Source organism: Oryctolagus cuniculus, chromosome 1 (genome assembly GCF_051225735.1).
Source record: "Oryctolagus cuniculus isolate XC-2025 breed Fujian yellow rabbit chromosome 1, ASM5122573v1, whole genome shotgun sequence".
NCBI classification, from domain to species: Eukaryota; Metazoa; Chordata; class Mammalia; order Lagomorpha; family Leporidae; genus Oryctolagus; species Oryctolagus cuniculus.
The window spans coordinates 167,451,702-167,469,929 of record NC_142867.1 but is presented as its reverse complement, the minus strand read 5'-3'; the positions used below and the strand labels follow the sequence as shown (position 1 = coordinate 167,469,929).

General features: G+C 45.2%; 1 protein-coding gene and 1 long non-coding RNA gene across 5 annotated transcripts in view; one reads left to right on the top strand and one right to left on the bottom strand.

The window, feature by feature from the left end:
• RCL1 (RNA terminal phosphate cyclase like 1) overlaps positions 1–11,174 on the bottom strand; it is an 88,731-nt gene extending 77,557 nt beyond the window's left edge. For 3 of the 4 annotated variants that reach the window (XR_016210205.1, XM_051846120.3, XM_002708109.6), the window contains exon 1: positions 10,840–11,174. Coding sequence is in view for 2 of the 4 variants with exons in the window: in XM_051846120.3 (XP_051702080.1) it covers positions 10,840–10,975 (136 nt within the window). In the remaining 2 variants the exon portion in view is untranslated. The remainder of the gene's footprint in view (positions 1–10,839) is intronic. The other variant, XM_089299146.1, reaches the window with a different exon arrangement.
• Positions 11,175–11,338: 164 nt separating this feature from the next.
• Positions 11,339–12,290, top strand: LOC108176539 (uncharacterized). The gene is made up of 2 exons (XR_001793205.4): positions 11,339–11,538; positions 11,906–12,290. It is a non-coding gene; the product is annotated as an uncharacterized LOC108176539 (long non-coding RNA).
• The last annotated feature ends 5,938 nt before the right edge of the window (positions 12,291–18,228 follow it).

The following is an 18,228-nucleotide window of genomic DNA, read 5'->3' as shown; positions in this document are numbered from 1 at the left end:
CTGTATCAACATTAATATACTGGCTATGATTTTGTACTTACTATAGTTTTTCCAGATATTATCACTGGATGAAACTGGATAAAGAATAGACAAGATCTCTGCATTGCTTTTTTTTAACAATGAGTCTATAATTATCTCAGAATGAAAATTCAGTTTTAAAATACACATTATTCTACCTAGAAAATATTTCACAGCTTCCAAGCAACAGTGGATTTGAAAATAGAACATCAGGATTCTTGGAATTTGTCTTTAAAGATAAGTTTTGTTTTGGGCAACCAAATCAAAGTTCCTGGTTTTGCGTCCCAGCTCCACTTCTAATCCAGCCACTTGCAAATGTGCACTGAGGGAGGCAGCAGAAGATGGCTGAAGTACTTGGGTCCCTGACACCCTTGGTGGGAAACTTGGACTAAATTCCGAGTTCCCAGCTTCAGCCTTGCCCAGTCCTGACTGTTGCAGGCATTTGGAGAGTAAACGAGCAGATGGAAAATCTCTCTCTGTCCATGTCAAATATATTAGTTAATTAAAAAAAAAAAAAAAGTTAATAGTGGCACAAGAAGGTAGGTTTCTAATCAACAAGACAATATTCAATCTACATTTAGTCACCTGGCCTTCCCCAAATCTAGTTGTCTATCAAAAATTCTGAGTCCCAGATTATATTGGAAAAAACACAGGCACATCTGCCTTTTTTAAGGTCCTATTTATGAACAGCCTTATTTATCTCCAAAACAACATATCATTTACAAAAGGATGTTTTATCTTTCAAAAGACCTCTACATAGCATGCTTCCTCAGCACACTTTAAAGGACATGTTTGATTAAGACTCCCTTTGGGGCCAGCATTATGGCACAGCAAGTAAAGCCACAGCCTACAGCACTAGTATCCCATCTGGGCACAGGTTCCTGTCCAGGCTGCTCCACTTCCAATCCAGCTCCCTGCTAATGCATGTGAGAAAGCTGTGGAGGATTGCCCAAAGGCTTGGGCCTCTGCACCCATGTGGGAGACCCCAAGGAAACTCCTTGCTCCTGGCTCCCACCTGACCCAGTCCTGGCTGTTGCCTCTCCCTCTATGTCACTTTGCCTTCCAAAAAATCAATCCAAAAAAAAGATTATTCAACCCTCCCTTTTCAGAATCATACATGCTTAAGCCATGCCGTAGCACCGCTATGGTACCAGAAACTCCTCTGACTTCACACTGGGGGAAGAGCTGAGGCTTAATCATGGGAGCTGCTCTGGATCCCAGGTGGCAGCATTCTTGTCTTCTAACTACTACTAAAGTAGCACACTTCCCCAAATCCATCATTTCTGCTAGTTCTCCTTTAAACAATTATCATTTTCATGAACTTCTTTCCTAATTAGACCTCACATTCTGCCAAAACTATTAAGTCACCAGACCCTGCAAGTTACAGCCCCCCAAAATGCAGAGACAAACACACCTGGGACAGCTGCTTTGCAATACTGAGGAGAAACACCATGTCCATCCTTCAGTTAGAGCAGGAAGGAGAAAAGCCTCCCAGCTGAACTGGTTGCCTTCTCATTCCAGCTCTGCCACTCAGTGAGGCTCAAGTTCACCAACTATCTTAGTCTACTGTATCTTGGCTTTTTTTACCTTCAGTAAAGCACATGAAAAATTCAATTCCTTCTATCAGGAAGAATAGAATAAGACATAATAACTGTCCATGTTCTTCAGCAGAGAAGCATTAATTATAATTGTGACTGCATATTTATTAAAATCATTTCCAACTCATCTTTCTTTGCAGTTGAGAATAAAAACTCTCTCTCTCCCTTGGGAAGGGGCAGTTTTATTTAAGAAATTTGCCTGAAGTCAGAGAATTTCACCTATGCTTCATCCACTTCTGAATCTCTGCACAGTTTTCTCAGTATGACATGCTGCTGTTCTGAATCATTAGGGATACAAGGGAAAGAAAAAGATATACTATTAAAATCCAGTAAATTGAGGTTTTCAACATCAGTACTGATGACATTTTGAATGGAAAAATTCTTTGCCGCAGGGGCTGTGTCCTATGATATCATAGACAGTTGGTAGTTTGCTTAGGCTCCATCCACCAGATGCCAATAGCACCCCCTACACTGTTTTGACAAATTAAAACCATCTCCAAACACTGCCAACAGCCTCCTGGGGAGTAAAGCAGCCCCTGGATGAGAACCACTGTGTTATATACATAGACGTTTTAGGAAAGGATAACCTAAAAGGAAAACTTTAGGCTAAAAAAGAATAGATAAAGAGAATGCATAATTCTTCTTATGTAGCTGAAAAAATGTCCACACAGAAGCAGGATAAGATTTAGGATGCCAGAAAACAGAAGTATATCCAGTAAACAGAAGCCACATAATAAGTAAAACCAGTTAGCACTTATTCTTCCTATTTGCAGGCACTGTTCAGTACACTTCAAGTATTTTATTTAGCCCTCACAATAACCCTAAGAGGCAAGGAGTACATGTCGCACTTTAGAAATGAAAAAAAAAAAATTGAGGCTCTGAAATGTTAAATTGCCCAAGGTCCAAAAGGCGGAATCAGTACTCAAACTGAGGTATAAAACTAGACCAAACTTAGCCACCAAGCTACTATAACCATGACAAACTAAGGATGTGACTTCATGGGGTGGGCATTGTGGCACAGCTGCTTACACTGCTGCTTCTGACACTGGCATCCCACGTCGGAGCAACAGTTCAAGTCCCAGCTGCTCCACTTCTGACAAGGCTCCCTGATAATGTGTCTGGAAAAGCAGTGGAAGTACATGGGACGCTGCCACACACATGGGAGACCAGGATGAGGTTCCTGGCTCCCATCTTGGGTCTGGCCCAGCCCTGGCTGTTGTGTTCATTTGGAGAGTAAACTAGCAGATGAAAGACCTATCTCCTACTCTCTCTCTCTCTCTCTCTCTCAAGGATTTTACTTCAACAACAACAAAAATTTAAAAAGAAGAATATTTTTGACTTAAGAATGGTGGGGCCAGCACTGTGGCATAGCAAGTAAAGTCACCGCCTTCAGTGCCAGCATCCCATATGGGCACAGGTTGGAGTCTCGGATACACCACTTCCAGTCCAGCTCTCTGCTGTGGCCTGGGAAAGTAGTAGAAGATGGCCCAAGTCCTTAGGCCCCTACACCTGCATGGGAGACCCAGAAGAAACTCCTGGCTCCTAGCTTCGGAATGGCACAGCTCCAGCCATTGAGGCCAACTGGGGAGTGAAATCAGTGGATGGAAGACCTCTCTCTCTCTCTCTCTTTCTACTTCTTCTCTCTGTAACTCTGACTTTCAAATAAATAAATAAATCTTTAAAAAAATAAATTTTTTTTTTGACAGAGTGGACAGTGAGAGAGAGAGACATAGAGAAAGGTCTTCCTTTGCCGTAGGTTCACCCTCCAATGGCCGCCGCGGCCGGCGCGCTGCGGCTGGCGCACCACGCTGATCTGAAGCCAGGAGCCAGGTGCTTCTCCTGGTCTCCCATGGGGTGCAGGGCCCAAGCACTTGGGCCATCCTCCACTGCACTCCCAGGACATAGCAGAGAGCTGGCCTGGAAGAGGGGCAACCGGGACAGAATCCAGTGCCCTGACCGGGACTAGAACCCAGTGTGCCAGCGCCGCTAGGCGGAGGATTAGCCTGTTGAGCCACGGTGCCGGCCAAAAGAAAGGTTTCTTTCACCTCAGTGATGATCATAGCCACTAACCTGAATTTAACTCCAGATCAGAAGGAGATCTTGAAAGTCTTCCTTCACAGCTTTCAGGAAAGCCTCTGCTCTGAACCCTTTTACCACACTCAAGCTCCTCCTATTTATTTGATAAGCTCCTGGAGAGAAGAGCCAACAAGCTTCTCACAGTTACACCTCCCACAAAATATACACAAAAAAATAATTAAAATTAGAGAAGAAATCAACAAAATTGAATCCAAAAAAAAAAAACAACAATACAAAAGATCAGCAAAATGAAGAGCCGGTGTTTTTGAAAAAATAAACAAAATTAACACACCATTGGCCCAACTAACCAAAAAAAGGAGAGAGAAAGCCAAATCAATAAAATCAGAGATGAAAAAGGAAATGTAACAACAGACACCACAGAAATAAAAAGAATCATCAGAAACCACTACAAAGAGCTGTATGCCAACAAACTGGGAAACCTAGCAGAAATGGATAGATTCCTGTATCCATTCAACCTCCCTAAATTGAGCAATGAAGACACAGAAAACCTAAACAGACCAATAACCAAGATGGAAATTGAATGAGTAATAAAGACCCTCCCAACAGAGAAAAGCCCAGGACCAGATGGATTCACTGCTGAATTCTACCAGACATTTAAAGAAGAACCAACTGCAATTCTTCTCAAGCTATTCAAGCAATTGAAAGGAAGGGAATCCTCCCAAATTCTTTCTACAAAGTCAGCATCACCTTAATTCCTAAACCTAAAAAAGATGCAACAGAGAAAGAAGTACAAACTAAATTCTCCAATGAACATAGACACAAAAATCCTCAACAAAATTCTAGCCAATCCAATCCAAAAACACATCAGAAAGACTGTCCACCCAGACCAAGTAGGATTTATCCCTATTATGTAGGGATGGTTCAACAATCTCAAATCAAAGTAATATATCACATCAACAAATTGAAGAACAAAAAACATATGATTATCTCGACAGAGAGAGCCTGTGATAAAATACAACACCCTTTCATGATGAAAACTCTAAGCAAATTGGGTTTAGAAGGAACATTCTTCAACACAATCATGGCAACTTATGACAAATCCATGGTCACCATCCTACTGAACGTGGAAAAGTTGGCATCATTTCCACTGCGATCCAGTACCACACAATGACGCCCACTCCTACCATTGATATTCAATTAGTCCTGGAAGTTTTAGCCAGAGCCATTAGGCAAGAAAAAGATATCAAAGGGATACAAATTGGGAAGAAGGTAGTCAAACTATCCCTATTTGCAGATGACATGATTCTATATAAAAGGGATCCAAAAGACTCCACCAAGATACTACTGGAACTCATAGAAGAGTTTGGGAAAATGATATAAAATCAACACACAAAAATCAACAGTCTTTGTATACAGACAATGCCACCGCTGAGTACGAACTTCTAAGATCAATCCCATTCACAATAGCTATAAAAAAATGAAATACCTTGGAATAAATTTCACCAAGGATGTCAAAGATCTATACAATGAGAATTATGAAACATTAAAGAAAGAAACAGAAGATAAAAAATGGAAAAATCTTCCATGTTCATGGATTGGAATAATCAATATCACCTAAATGTCCATTCTTCTGAAAGCAATTTACAGATTCAATACAATACCAATCAAAATACCGAAGACATTATTCTCAGATCTAGAAAAAATGATGCTGACATTCACACAGAAACACAGGAAACCTGAATAGCTAAAGCAATCTTATACAACAAAAAACCAAGCCAGAGGCATCACAATACCAGATTTAAAGACATACTACAAGGCATTTATAATCAAAACAGCCTGGTACCGATACAAAAACAGATGGACAGACCAATGGAACAGAATTGAAATACCAGAAATCAATCCAAGCATCTACAATCAAATCATATCTGATCAAGGAGCTAAAACTAATCCCTGGAGCAAGGACAGTCTCTTCACCAGTTGGTGCTGGGAAAATTGGATCTCCACACACAGAATTATGAAGTAGGACCCCTACCTTACACCTTACACAAAAATCCATCCAACATGGACTGAAGATCTAAATCTACAACCTGATAGCATCAAATTAATAAAGAACATTGGGGAACCCCTGCAAAACACTGGCATAGACAAAGAGTTCCTGGAAAAGATCCTACAGGCACAGGCAATCAAAGCCAAAATTAACAAATGGGATTACTTCAAATTGAGAAGCTTCTGTATTGAAAAAAAAAAAAAAAAAAAAAAAAACAGGGAAAGTGGCAACTGACAAAATGGGAGAAATAATTTGCAAACTATGCAACTGATAAAGGATTAATACCCAGAATATACAAAGAGATCAAGAATCTCAACAACAAAACAAACAACCCAGTTAAGAGATGGGCCAAGGATTTAAACAGACATTTTTCTTTTTCTTTTTAAGATTTATTTATTTATTTGAAAGTCAGAGTTACACAGAGAGAGAAGGAAAGGCAGAGAGAGAGCGAGGCCTTCCATCTGCTAGTTCACTCCCCAACTGGCCACAATGGCCGAAGCTGCGCTGATCCGGAGCCAGGAGCCAGGTGCTTCTTCTGGGTTTCCCACCTGGGTGCAGGGGCCCAAGCACTTGGGCCATCTTCTAGTATTTTCCCAGGCCACAGCAGAGACCTGGATAGGAAATGGAGCAGCCGGGATTCGAACCAGCACCAATATGGGATGCCAGCACTGCAGGTAGCGGCCTTACCCACTATGCCACAGCGCTGGCCCCTAAGCAGACATTTTTCAAAAGAGGAAATCTAAATGCCAACAGACACATAAAAAAAAAATTCTCAGGATCACTAGCCATCAGGGAAAGGCAAATCAAAACCACAATGACATTTCATCTCATCTCAGTAGAATAGCTTTCATACAAGAAATCAACAGACAACAAATGCTGGTCAGGATGTAGAGAAAAAGGTACCCTAATCCACTGTTGGCAGGAATGTAAACTGGTAAAGCCACTAAAGAAGACAGTATGGACATACCTCAAAAATCTATCATATGACCCAACCATCTCACTCCTGGGAATTTACCCAAGGGAAATAAAATCAGTAAATTAAAGTTATCTGCACCCCCACATTTATTGCAGCCCAATTCACAATAGCGAAGACATGCAATCAACCAAAACCCGTCAACCAAAAACTGGATAAAGAATTTATAGGACAGGCCGGCGCCGCGGCTCACTAGGCTAATCCTCCGCCTTGCAGCGCCGGCACACAGGGTTCTAGTCCCGGTCGGGGCACCGGATTCTGTCCCAGTTGCCCCTCTTCCAGGCCAGCTCTCTGCTGTGGCCCGGGAGTGCAGTGGAGGATGGCCCAAGTCCTTGGGCCCTGCACCCCATGGGAGACCAGAAGCACCTGGCTCCTGGCTTCAGATCAGCGTGGTGCGCCAGCCGCAGTGCACTGGCTGCGGCGGCCATTGGAGGGTGAACCAATGGCAAAGGAAGACCTTTCTCTCTCTCTCTCTCACTGTCCACTCTGCCTGTCAAAAAAATAAAAAAATTATAAGACATGTACACTATGGAATACTACACAGCAGCTTAAAAAAATGAAATCCAGTCATTTGCAACACAATGGATGAATCTGGAAAACATCATACTTAGTGAAATAAGCCAGTCCCAAAGGGACAAATATCACATGTTCTCCCTGATCTTTGAGAACTAATGGAGCACCTAAAATAAAATCTGTAGAACTGAAATTGACACTTCGAGAAGGGATGACTTGAGCTGCCTGTGTCTTAACTGTTGAGGAACATTTCTTTATTTTTTTTTTTCACTTTTTTTCTTCGTACTCTTTGTTGAACTCTTAACACAGAGTTACTCATATGTGTATAAAGTCAATTGAGGATGGATCTCAAAAAAATAAGAGAGGAAGGAGGAAGTTTATAACTATAAAGCTGTATAGTTCTGCATACATTCCTACAGACTTACATGAGACCCCAAATCCCATTAAGCTGGGCGGTAAAAATGCCATCTTAAGCGTTAAGGTGATCAAATTAAATGTTAAAGTGAACATATAGATAGGATTCACTGTTAAAGTGATCATATAAATAGGATCAAGTGTCTGGTAATAAGATAGAATTATGCAGCGGAGGATGGCCCAAGTCCTTGGGCCCTGCACCCCATGGGAGACCAGGAGAAGCACCTGGCTCCTGGCTTCAGATCAGTGCTATGCGCCAGCCGCAGCGCGCCGGTCGCGGCGGCCATTGGAGGGTGAACCAACGGCAAAAGGAAGACCTTTCTCTCTGTCTCTCTCTCTCTCACTGTCCACTCTGCCTGTCAAAAAAAAAAAAAAAAAAATAGATAGAATTAAAAAGGAGAAAATGTTCCAACACGGATAGCAGTCCACACAGCAGACTCAGATTGAGAATCGCTTTAAGTAACACTCTGAGCTCAGAATTAGCCCTTAAGGCTTCCTAGTCTGGCTGAAAAGCCTGTGTGAGCATTTCAGGCATGGAAAGCAAGACACTACGGCCAAGAATGTTCTACATGCAGATCTCTTGTGAGACCCCAGTGTAAAGTGGCCATCAAAGAAGGATGTACTTTTCTCTAAAGAGAGGAGAGAATTTCCACTTTGCTTATGGCCTTATCTCAAAACTGATGGAATTTGTGGACTCAAAAGGCTGCCCTAGCCTAGGCAGCTCACGTCAAGATCCTCGGGTAGTCACTGACGTCATACATGAGAATGTTAATTGTTGGGGGCATATGCTGTGGTTCAGCGGGTAAAGCTGCCACCTGCAGTGCCAGCATCCCATATGGGCACTGGTTCTAGTCCCAGCTGCTCCACTTCCGATCCAGCTCTCTGCTATGGCCTGGGAAAGCAGCAGAAGATGGCCCAAGTCCCTGGGCCCCTGAACCCGTGTGGGAAACCCAGAAGAAGCTCCTGGCTCCTGGCTTCAGATGGGTGTAACTATAGCCAGCTGGGGAGGGAAGCAGCAGATGGAAGACCTCTCTCTCTCTCTCTGCCTCTCCTTCTCTCTGTAACTCTTTCAAATAAATAAATAAATCTTTAAAAAAAAAAAAGTGTTAATTGTTAAATTAACAATAGGAGTCACTATGCACTAACTCCCAATGCAGGACCTCTGTCCTGAATGAGTTATATGATGAGAGTTAACTATAAAACTAGTTCTCAAAGTTTTTTTGTGTGTGAGTATGTGTGCAAATTGTTGAAATCTTCACTTAGTATAGAGTTGGTTTTCTGTGCACAAAGTTAATTGAAAATGAATCTTAATGGAGAATGGGACTGGGAATGGGAGAGGCAGGAGGAGGAAGGGTGGGAGGGCAGGTATGGTGGGAAGAAATCACTACATTCCTAAAGCTGTACTTATGACATTTGTATTCCTTAAAAAATAAATTAATTAATCTTAAAAAAGAAATCACATCTGCCAAGTAGTACTACCCACCCCTCCACCCCAGTCGGTACCAGACTGACACCCTTTCAGGAGAGTGTTTAATGGTCAAGTCGTGTTCTTCGGAAAAACTCGTATTTGAGTGGCAAAGAAAATGTTCACAGAGGTCAGCCTTGCAGGGGAGCCAGTAGCTGCCTCCTCCTGTAATGCCGCATCACATACAGGCACCTGTTCAAGTCCTGGCTTCTCCACTTCCAATCCAGCTCTCTGCTAATGCACCTGGGTGCACTCATGTGGGAGACCCGGAAGAAGCTCCTGGCTCCTGGCTTTGAAGGGGCCCAGCTCTGGCTGTTGCAGCCATTTGAGGAGTGAACCAGTAGAAGACAGAACCCCCCCACCCCTCTACCTCTCTTTGTAACTCTTTAAAATAAATAAATCTTTAAAAAAAAAAAAGCTTACAACCCATAATCATAGACAATAGAAGCTGGTCTTCTGAACATACCCAGCTAGTGGCAAATTCTCTAGGCTACTCTGGGGGTGAAGGGGAGAGCTGAGAATGCCACAGAACAGAACGATCAAGCAACTACATCGCTCAAGGGCCACACTGAAAATAAGGGAAACAGATGTTGAGAATTAGAGCTTCAGCATAAACCATTTAGTGATCTCTCCTTAATTTGAGTGAGGACAGGAACCATGCAAGCAAGCTTTTCCTCTGTTACCAGGTTTCTCATCAGTGCACCTAATTCTGATTCGCTGCTTCCCAACCTATCTCCAAAGACCTGGTATTCTCTCTCTCTCTCTCTCTCTCTCTCTCTCTCTCTCTCTCTCTCACACACACACACACACACACACACACACACACACACCCCTTGTGCCACAACTCATTATTCAAGAGAGGCAGAAATGTAACACTTCAGAGTATGCATCCTGATAGGTGATGACATGTCCTGGCCACCTATCAAGGAGACGGTGCAAAATTAAACCCACCAGCACAACCTAGGAAGCTTTCAGTGTTGACTGTAAACCCTCTCTTTCAACTTAGACAGGTTTTTCCTTTCTTCTCTGACTCTCCCATTTTGAGATAAGCAGACAGAAGCTTTCAAAAGCACGTCTTATTCCATGAGACCAGGTGAAAACCAGTGCCATCTAATGCAGTGTGTGTTTTAATGGGGCTTATTTTAAACCTGTCTACCTCTGTAGGGCAAAAAGTGAGCTTGAAAGCGTATAGACGACCACTTGTCCTCAACCTTTTTCTGAAGTCAAAGCAATTAGGCCCAATGCGACTGTCCTGAACACGTCAATCGAAGTCACAGGGGAAAACGCAGTATTTCTAAAAAAATTTCATCCACACTCAATGAGAGGTGTGAGGGCAGCCAGGAAAGCATGGCGACGGAGATAGCCGGCGTCGAAGGAGTCAGCTACTTGAGACTACGTCGGGACAGGGCCGGGACCCCATCAGTGCTACTTGTCCCGGCCAATGTCTCCCCGTGGCGCATTCGCCACATGCCGTCCAACAAACTGTTTTCCTCTTTTGAAAGGTTTACGGCGAGAGCAAAAGGGGCTGAAGGGAAGCAAGGGGGCGATGCCTGGGCTCTGTTGCACCACGGAATGCTGGAAAACGTGTAGCTGTTTACTAGCAGCGCCCGAGAGCCGCCGAGCGCAGCGCGCAGCTGAGCGCACCCCTCCGGGCTGACCCCGCCTCCCCCACCATCCCGGCGCCTCAGGCTGAGGGCACCACGCGCCGCCAGCCCTCCCCACGGACCCCCGCGCGCCGGCCCCCAGGGCATGCCCCCCGCCTGCCCCAAGTTACCTCGGAGGCCCGGGTTGTCATCTCTGGCTCGAATCTTTCGGATTTTGACTGGGCGCCCGCTCAGGGTGGAAAGGACCAGACGCTGGCGCAAGAAGTTGCACCCCGCGTAGCTGAGGGAGTGCGTCTGGGTCGCCATGTGCTCGCCCTCTTCAGAGGCACCGGAGGCCCGGGCGTGGCGACTTCAGACCAGAGCCGGGGTCGCGACCCCGGTGGCAGAGGCGACAGCGGCAGTGGCGGCCCTAGATACCTCCCGCAGCCCCGCAGCCCCGGCGCGTCCACGTGGTTTGGAACAGGAAGACGGAGAGACAAGACACCGGGTCAGAGGGGAGTGGGGCGGAGCTAGTGGCTACCACCCCGCCTCCCCACCCAGCTGGGGGCGGCCCCTGCGCCGCACCACGCTACTACTGGTCCGCGCAGAATAAGGGTGGTACCCATAGCACGCCGTCATTGGCCCGAGCTGTAGTTGGGCGGTGCCTAGGCCGCACTGCCATTGGCCCGTAGTGCAGCAGGGCGGTGCCCGGACCCCGGCAACAGCGCGCAGCGGGAGGGAGCGCGGGAGGGCGGCTCCCAGGTCCCGGGAGTCTCTTCGGCGTTACCCCCTGGAGTGGGAGCTGAGGGGAGCGAGAGGTTGGGGGTGGGTGCCTTCGATGTGCGACCCCAGGCGTGAGGATGGTGCTGTCCCCTTCCCCTCAGCCAGAGGTGGGCACGCTGGAGGCTGGAGGCCCCCTAGCCGCCGCTATATCCCCGGGAGCTGGTGCCGCGCGGTTCTTAGACCCGGGGAAAGACTCGAGGAAAATGTCGAAGCTGGCAGTGGACTCGGGTGTTCGCAAGCCGGCCTTTACTTATTTATTGTGAAACACCTCGCTTTGCCCTGCCATTGTGTTCACTGCGCACCATGCCGAGTGCGACCCTCCTGCTCCGCGGGCCTCACTGCACGTTTCCCTCTTTGCCATGCTTCTCCCATCCTGCACTCTAACGTCTGGCGGAAAACTGAATTATTTCACGCTTCTAAATAATCTTCAAAGATGCTTAGTTAATTACGAATGCCCTGTTTATATCCTTTCAGCTCTTATTATTGTGAAGGCAAACCTGCTGAATTGTCTTTCACCTGCACGTGCATCTTTGTACCCGAGGGATCCTCCCACCTGCCTGGAAACTCAGCAAACCAACAGAGATCGGGAATGAAGACCCCCAAAGTCTTCAGCTAATGACTTATGGGAGCTGATACATAAATAGCCCAGTTCCTGAAACTCTTGGGTGAGACAACGCTAGAATGGAGATTCTACACTGTTTCCCCCAGGGGTCCCCGCGGGTTTAATAAGCTCCAGTTGCCCACACTGGTGACTTGTTTAAGAATCTTGCTGGCTACTTTCCCTCCCCTGTAGCACTCCCCAACTCCCTTCTGATAATGTCCAGGGATTAACTTTCAAATAAACTACTTGCACTCAAAACCTTGCCTCAAGGTCTTTCTGGGCAATTCCAAAACAAATCCTGACTTAAAATTTGAGAACTGAGGCTCAGAAAAAACAAGTGACTTGCTTAAAGTGATGTAGACAATAAATGCAGAATCACAATAGAAACTCTTTCTCTGTCTCCCGTCCCACTCTGTATGTATGTATGTATACACACAAAAGGTCTCCAAAGTTCATGCAAAGTGCATATTGTGAAGAAATTATACATGAATTTCAAAATTTTTGCACAGTGACTGGCATTGTGGCATAGCAGGTAGAGTAGTCTCCTGCAGTGCTAGCACCCCATATGGTTGTTTGTTCAACTCCTGGCTGCTCCACTTCCCATCCAGTTCCCTGCTAATGCACCTGAGAAAGCAGTAGAAGATGGCCCAAGTCCTTGGGCCCCTGCACCCACATGGGAGACCCAGAAGAAGCTCCTGACTCCTGGCTTTGGCATGGCTCAACCCTGGCTGTTGCATCCATTATGGGAATGAACCAGTGGAGGGAAGACCTTTCTGTGTCCCTCTCTCACACTGTAACTGCCTTTCAAATAAATAAATAATTTCTGTACCAAAATAAACTTTTCTTTTAATTCTATTTTCCACAAATTTTTTGAATCTAGTATATAAAAATGTATGAACGTACATGTATAGAACCCTGAACCTTCAACAAAAAGTTCATCAGAAGTCTGCTAGCATGAGGTGGCCATGCCACAGGGCACAGGGCACAGGGCACAGGGCACAGGGCACAGGGACCACACACACTCTCTCACACACACACACACTGCTAGCTGACAGCCAGCATCAACTGCCAGAGTAGGGAGATTTCAGATGATTCCAGTCACCAGCTGGCCTCCAACCACTCTTTGGAGCCACCATAGCTGATGCCCAGATGGAGCTATCCCCATATGGATCCCAGATGAGCTTTCCCCTTTAAGCCCTGACCAAATTGCATATCCACAAACCAAGTAAATGATTGTTACTCTTTTAAACCATGGATTTAGGGGTAGCTTGTTACACAGTAATAAATAACAGAAGGGGCCGGCGGCTGTGGCACAGTGGGTTAATGTCCTGGCCTGGAGCGCTGGCATCCCATATGGGTGCCGGTTCGAGACCTGGCTGCTTCACTTCCTGTCCAGCTCTCTGCTATGGCCTGGGATAGCAGTGGAAGATGGCCCAAGTGCTTGGGCCCCTGCACTCACGTGGGAGACCCAGAGGAAGCTCCTGGCTCCTGGCTTCAGATCGGCGCAACTCGGGCCATTGCGGCCATTTGGGGAGTGAACCATCAGATGGAAGATCTCTCTCTCTCTCTCTCTTTCTCTCTCTCTGCCTCTCTCTGTGTGTAACTCTGACTTTCAAATAAAATAAATAAATCTTAAAAAAATTTTAAAAAAAGATTGGCTGTGGTACCTTTGTATTGTTTCAGTTTAAATAAACTAGAGCTACATATCCCTGAATAGTTCTGTATTAGCAAACCACACAAAAAAAAAAAAAAAAAAAAAACACATTGCATGAGATTATTAAGGTCTCCTAAGAGCAAGGCTCTGGGCAAGGACTGTAAGTCTACACCTCATTTGGCCTTTACACCAACCAGCTCAAAAGCTGGATTCACAGCAAATGGGAGTATAGTACACTTTTCTCTATTTCTGTTTCTATTTTAAAGTGTCCATTACACATATTGTAAGCCATTCACAAATTCTCCCTTCACATTAAGTGATAAATGACATATTTTTTACCTTGTAATTGCTTCCACAAATATTTCCATGTTTCTAAAAACAAATGCCTCCTTGGTTCAGTCACAGAGCATTGGATTTAGGGACCAAAGCAGGAATGAATTCTTCCAGATCCACAGAGATAGTTACTTTCCCAAGACGACACTTCCACAGACTCTGCTATCACCATTTTCTTTGTTCAAACTGTCATGGATCCAAGGGCTTTTTCCCACAGAAGTCTGGAACTAATGCTTATACTGTACCAGTTTTAGGATGAGTTCCTATGCCCAAAAATCCTCTTCCAAGCCTTGACAACAACTACCCACAACTACAACTTTGCATATATACTGTTTTTGTTGTTGTTATTTGTTTGTTTATTTATTTGGACAGGCAGAATTAGACAGTGAGAGAGAGAGAGAGACAGAGAAAAGCCTTCCTTCCATTGATTCAACCCCTAAATGGCCTCTATGGCTGGCGCGCTGCACCAATCCAAAACCAGGAGCCAGGTGCTTCCTCCTGGTCTCCCATGAGGGTGCAGGGCCCAAGCACTGGGGCCATCCCCCACTGCACTCCCGGGCCACAGCAGAGAGCTGGACTGGAAGAGGAGCAACTGGGACAGAATCCAGCGCCCCAACTGGGACTAGAACCCGGGATGCCAGCGCCCCAGGTGGAGGATTAGCCTAGTGAGCCATGGCGCCGGCCGCATATATACTGTTTTATAGTCTGTGTTGCAGTCTCTCTAATAACATTTTGTGATTCAGTGGTGGCAGGATCTGTGTCCTCTCATTTACAGCAAACAGAGTATCTTAAAAAAAAAGATTTATGTATTTATTTGCAAGGAGAGGGAGAGGGAGAGAGAGAGAGAGAGAGAGAGAGAGAGAGAGAGAGAGAGAGATCCATCTTCCATCAGCTGGTTCACTCCCCAAATGGCTGCAATGGCCAGAGCTGGACCAATCTGAAGCCAGGAGCCAGGAGCTTCTTCCAGATCTCCCTCAAGGGTGCAGGGTCCCAAGCACTTGGGCCATCTTTCACTGCTTTCCCAGGTGCATTAACAGGGAGCTGGATTGGAAGTGGAGCAGCCAGGACTTGAATTTTTGCCCATATCAGATGCTGGTGTGCAGCAGGTTTACCCATTACACCATAGCGCTGGCCCCCAGAGAGAGTATCTTATAATTGCAATATCAGTGCTTAGCATCCAGTAGGAGTTCAATGAAAGTATAACTAAAATTAATTTCTTTTTTAAGATTTGTTAATTTATTTGAAAGGCAGAGTAAAAGAGACAGGGACACACAAAGAGGAAGAGAGAGAGAGAGAGAGAGAGAGAAAGAGAGACAGAGACAGAGACAGAGACAGAGAGCGGGAGCTTCCATCCACTGATTCACTCCCTAAATGGCTGCAACAGCCAGGGCTGGGTTATTTATTTATTTTTTTTTTAATGAATATAAATTTCCAAAGTACGACTTATGGATTACAATGGCTTCCCCCCCATACCGTCCCTCCCACCCACAATCCTCCCCTTTCCCACTCCCTCTCCCCTTCCATTCACATCAAGATTCATTTTCGATTATCTTAATATACAGAAGATCAGCTTAGTATACATTAAGTAAGGATTTCAACAGTTTGCTCCCACACAGAAACATAAAGTGAAAAATAATAGATGATTTTTTTAAATGATGAAATCAGATCAGACCTATTGTCATGTTTAATCCCAGTGAGAGTCAAGTTGGGAATTGATAATTTCTTTTTTTTTTTTTTTACAGAAGATCAGTTTAGTATACATTAAGTAAAGATTTCAACCGTTTGCACCCCCATAGAAACACAAAGTGAAATATACTGTTTGAGTACTCGTTATAGCATTAAGCCTCAATGTACAGCACGTTAAGGACAGAGATCCTACATGAGGAGTAAGTGCACAGTGACTCCTGTTGTTGACTTTACCAATTGACACTCCTGTTTATGGCATCAGTAATCTCCCTATGCACCAGTCATGAGTTTCCAAGGCTATGGAAGCCCCTTGAGTTCTCCGACTCTTATCTTGTTTAGACAAGGTCATAGTCAAAGTGGAGGTTCTCTCCTCCCTTCAGAGAAAGGTACCTCCTTCTTTGAAGACCTGTTCTTTCCACTGGGATCTCACTCACAGAGATCTTATTGAGCCAGGGCTGGGTTATGCCAATGCCAGGAGCCAGGAACTCCATCCAGGTCTCGCAAATGGGTGGCAGGGGCCCAAGCACTTGGGCCATCCTCTGCTACATTTGCAGGTGCATTAGTAAGAAGCTGGATTGCAAGTGATTGAACTGGCACCCATATAGGATACCAACATGGCAGGTAGCAGCTTAACCCAATGCATCACAATGCTGGCCCCAGAATTAATTTCTTATTAATTGAAAGAGAAGCCTAGGCTGAATCAGTGAACTCAAAAATACCTAAGCCTTCAGTTCCAAAATTTTTACTATTCATCAAAATTATCAGGAGAGCTTGTTAAAACTCAGATTGTGGGGGGCCGGCGCCGTGGCTCACTTGGTTAATCCTCCGCCTGTGGTGCCAGCATCCCATAAGGGCACCGGGCTCTGGTCCCAGCTGATCCTCTTCCAGTCCAGCTCTCTGTTGTGGCCTGGGAAGGCGGTGGAGGATGGCCCAGGTGCTTGGGCCCTGCACCCGCATGGGAGACCAGGGGAGGCACCTGGTTTCTGGCTTCGGATCCCCGTGGTGGCCATTTTGGGGGTGAACCAATGGAAGGAAGACCTTTCTGTCTCTCTCTCTCTCTCTCTCTCTCTCACTGTTTCAAACCAGCCGCTCCACTTTTGATCCAGCTCTCTGCTATGGCCCAGGAAAGCAGTAGAAGATGGCCCAAGTGCTGGGGCCCCTGCACCCGTGTGGGAGAGCCAGAAGAAGCTCCTGGCTCCTGGCTTTGGATCAACCCAGCTTCTGCCTTTGTGGCCATTTGGGGAGTGAACCAGAGGATGGAAGATCTCTCTCTCTCTCTCTCTCTCTTTCTCCCTTTCTCTCTTTCTCTCTGTCTCTCAGTAACTCTGCCTTTCAAATAAATAAATTAATTTTAAAAAAGTAGACCAAAACATCCCAAATTTGATTAAGCACACAAATCTATGCATCTAAGAAGCTCAATAAATTACAAGCAGGATAAACTCAAAGACATCCAAACCAAGGCACAACAGAATCAAATCTTGGAAAAAATGGGAATCTTGAAAATGAGAAAAGAGATAATCCACTTATTGTACATGGGATCCTCGATAAAGTCAACAGATAATTTCACATCAAGAACCATGAAAGTCAAAAAGAAATGGGAAGACGTAGTCAAAGTGCTAAAAGAAAAAACACCCCCTGTCACTCAAAAACTCTAGCCAACAAAATTATCCTTAAAATATGAGGGAGAAAGACACTCCCAGTAAACAAAGTTTCTGTAGACCTACACTACAAGAAATGCCAAAGAGAAGTCTCAGGCTGAAATGAAAGGACAGTGGAGAGTAACAAAAAGAACAAGAGTAAAGGTAACTACAAATATAAATATTAATGACAGTATCCATATATTTTTTTCTAGCAACCTCTCTTTTTTCCTATCTTATTTAAAAGAAACTGCAAAAAATAGCTATGAGTCTATATTGACAGGTATACAATGTACAAAGTTGTAGATTGTGATAATAACAACAGAAAAGAGAGGGAAGCAGCTCTACAGCAGTGAAGATTTTATACACTAGTGAAATTATTAGAACTAGGCCAGCGCCACGGCTCAATAAGCTGATCCTCCGCCTGCGGCGCCGACATACCGGGTTCTAGTCCCGGCCGGGGCGCCGGATTCTGTCCCAGTTGCCCCTCTTCCAGGCCAGCTCTCTGCTGTGGCCAGGGAGTGCAGTGGAGGATGGCCCAAGTGCTTGGGCCCTGCACCCCATGGGAGACCAGGAGAAGCACCTGGCTCCTGCCTTCACATCAGTGCGGTGCGCCAGCTGCAGCGGCCATTGGAGGGTGAACCAACAGTAAAGGAAGACCTTTCTCTCTCTCTCTCTCTCTCACTGTCCACTCTGCTTGTCAAAAAAAAAAAAAATTAAACTGAACTAGATTGTTACAAATTAATATGTAAATGTCGGGGCGGGCATTTGGCATAGCAGTTAAGACACCAATTGATGTGGCCAGCATTGTGACATAGTGAGTAAAGCACCTGTGACATAGTCATCCCATATAAAGCACCTGTGACATAGTCATCCCATATGGGTG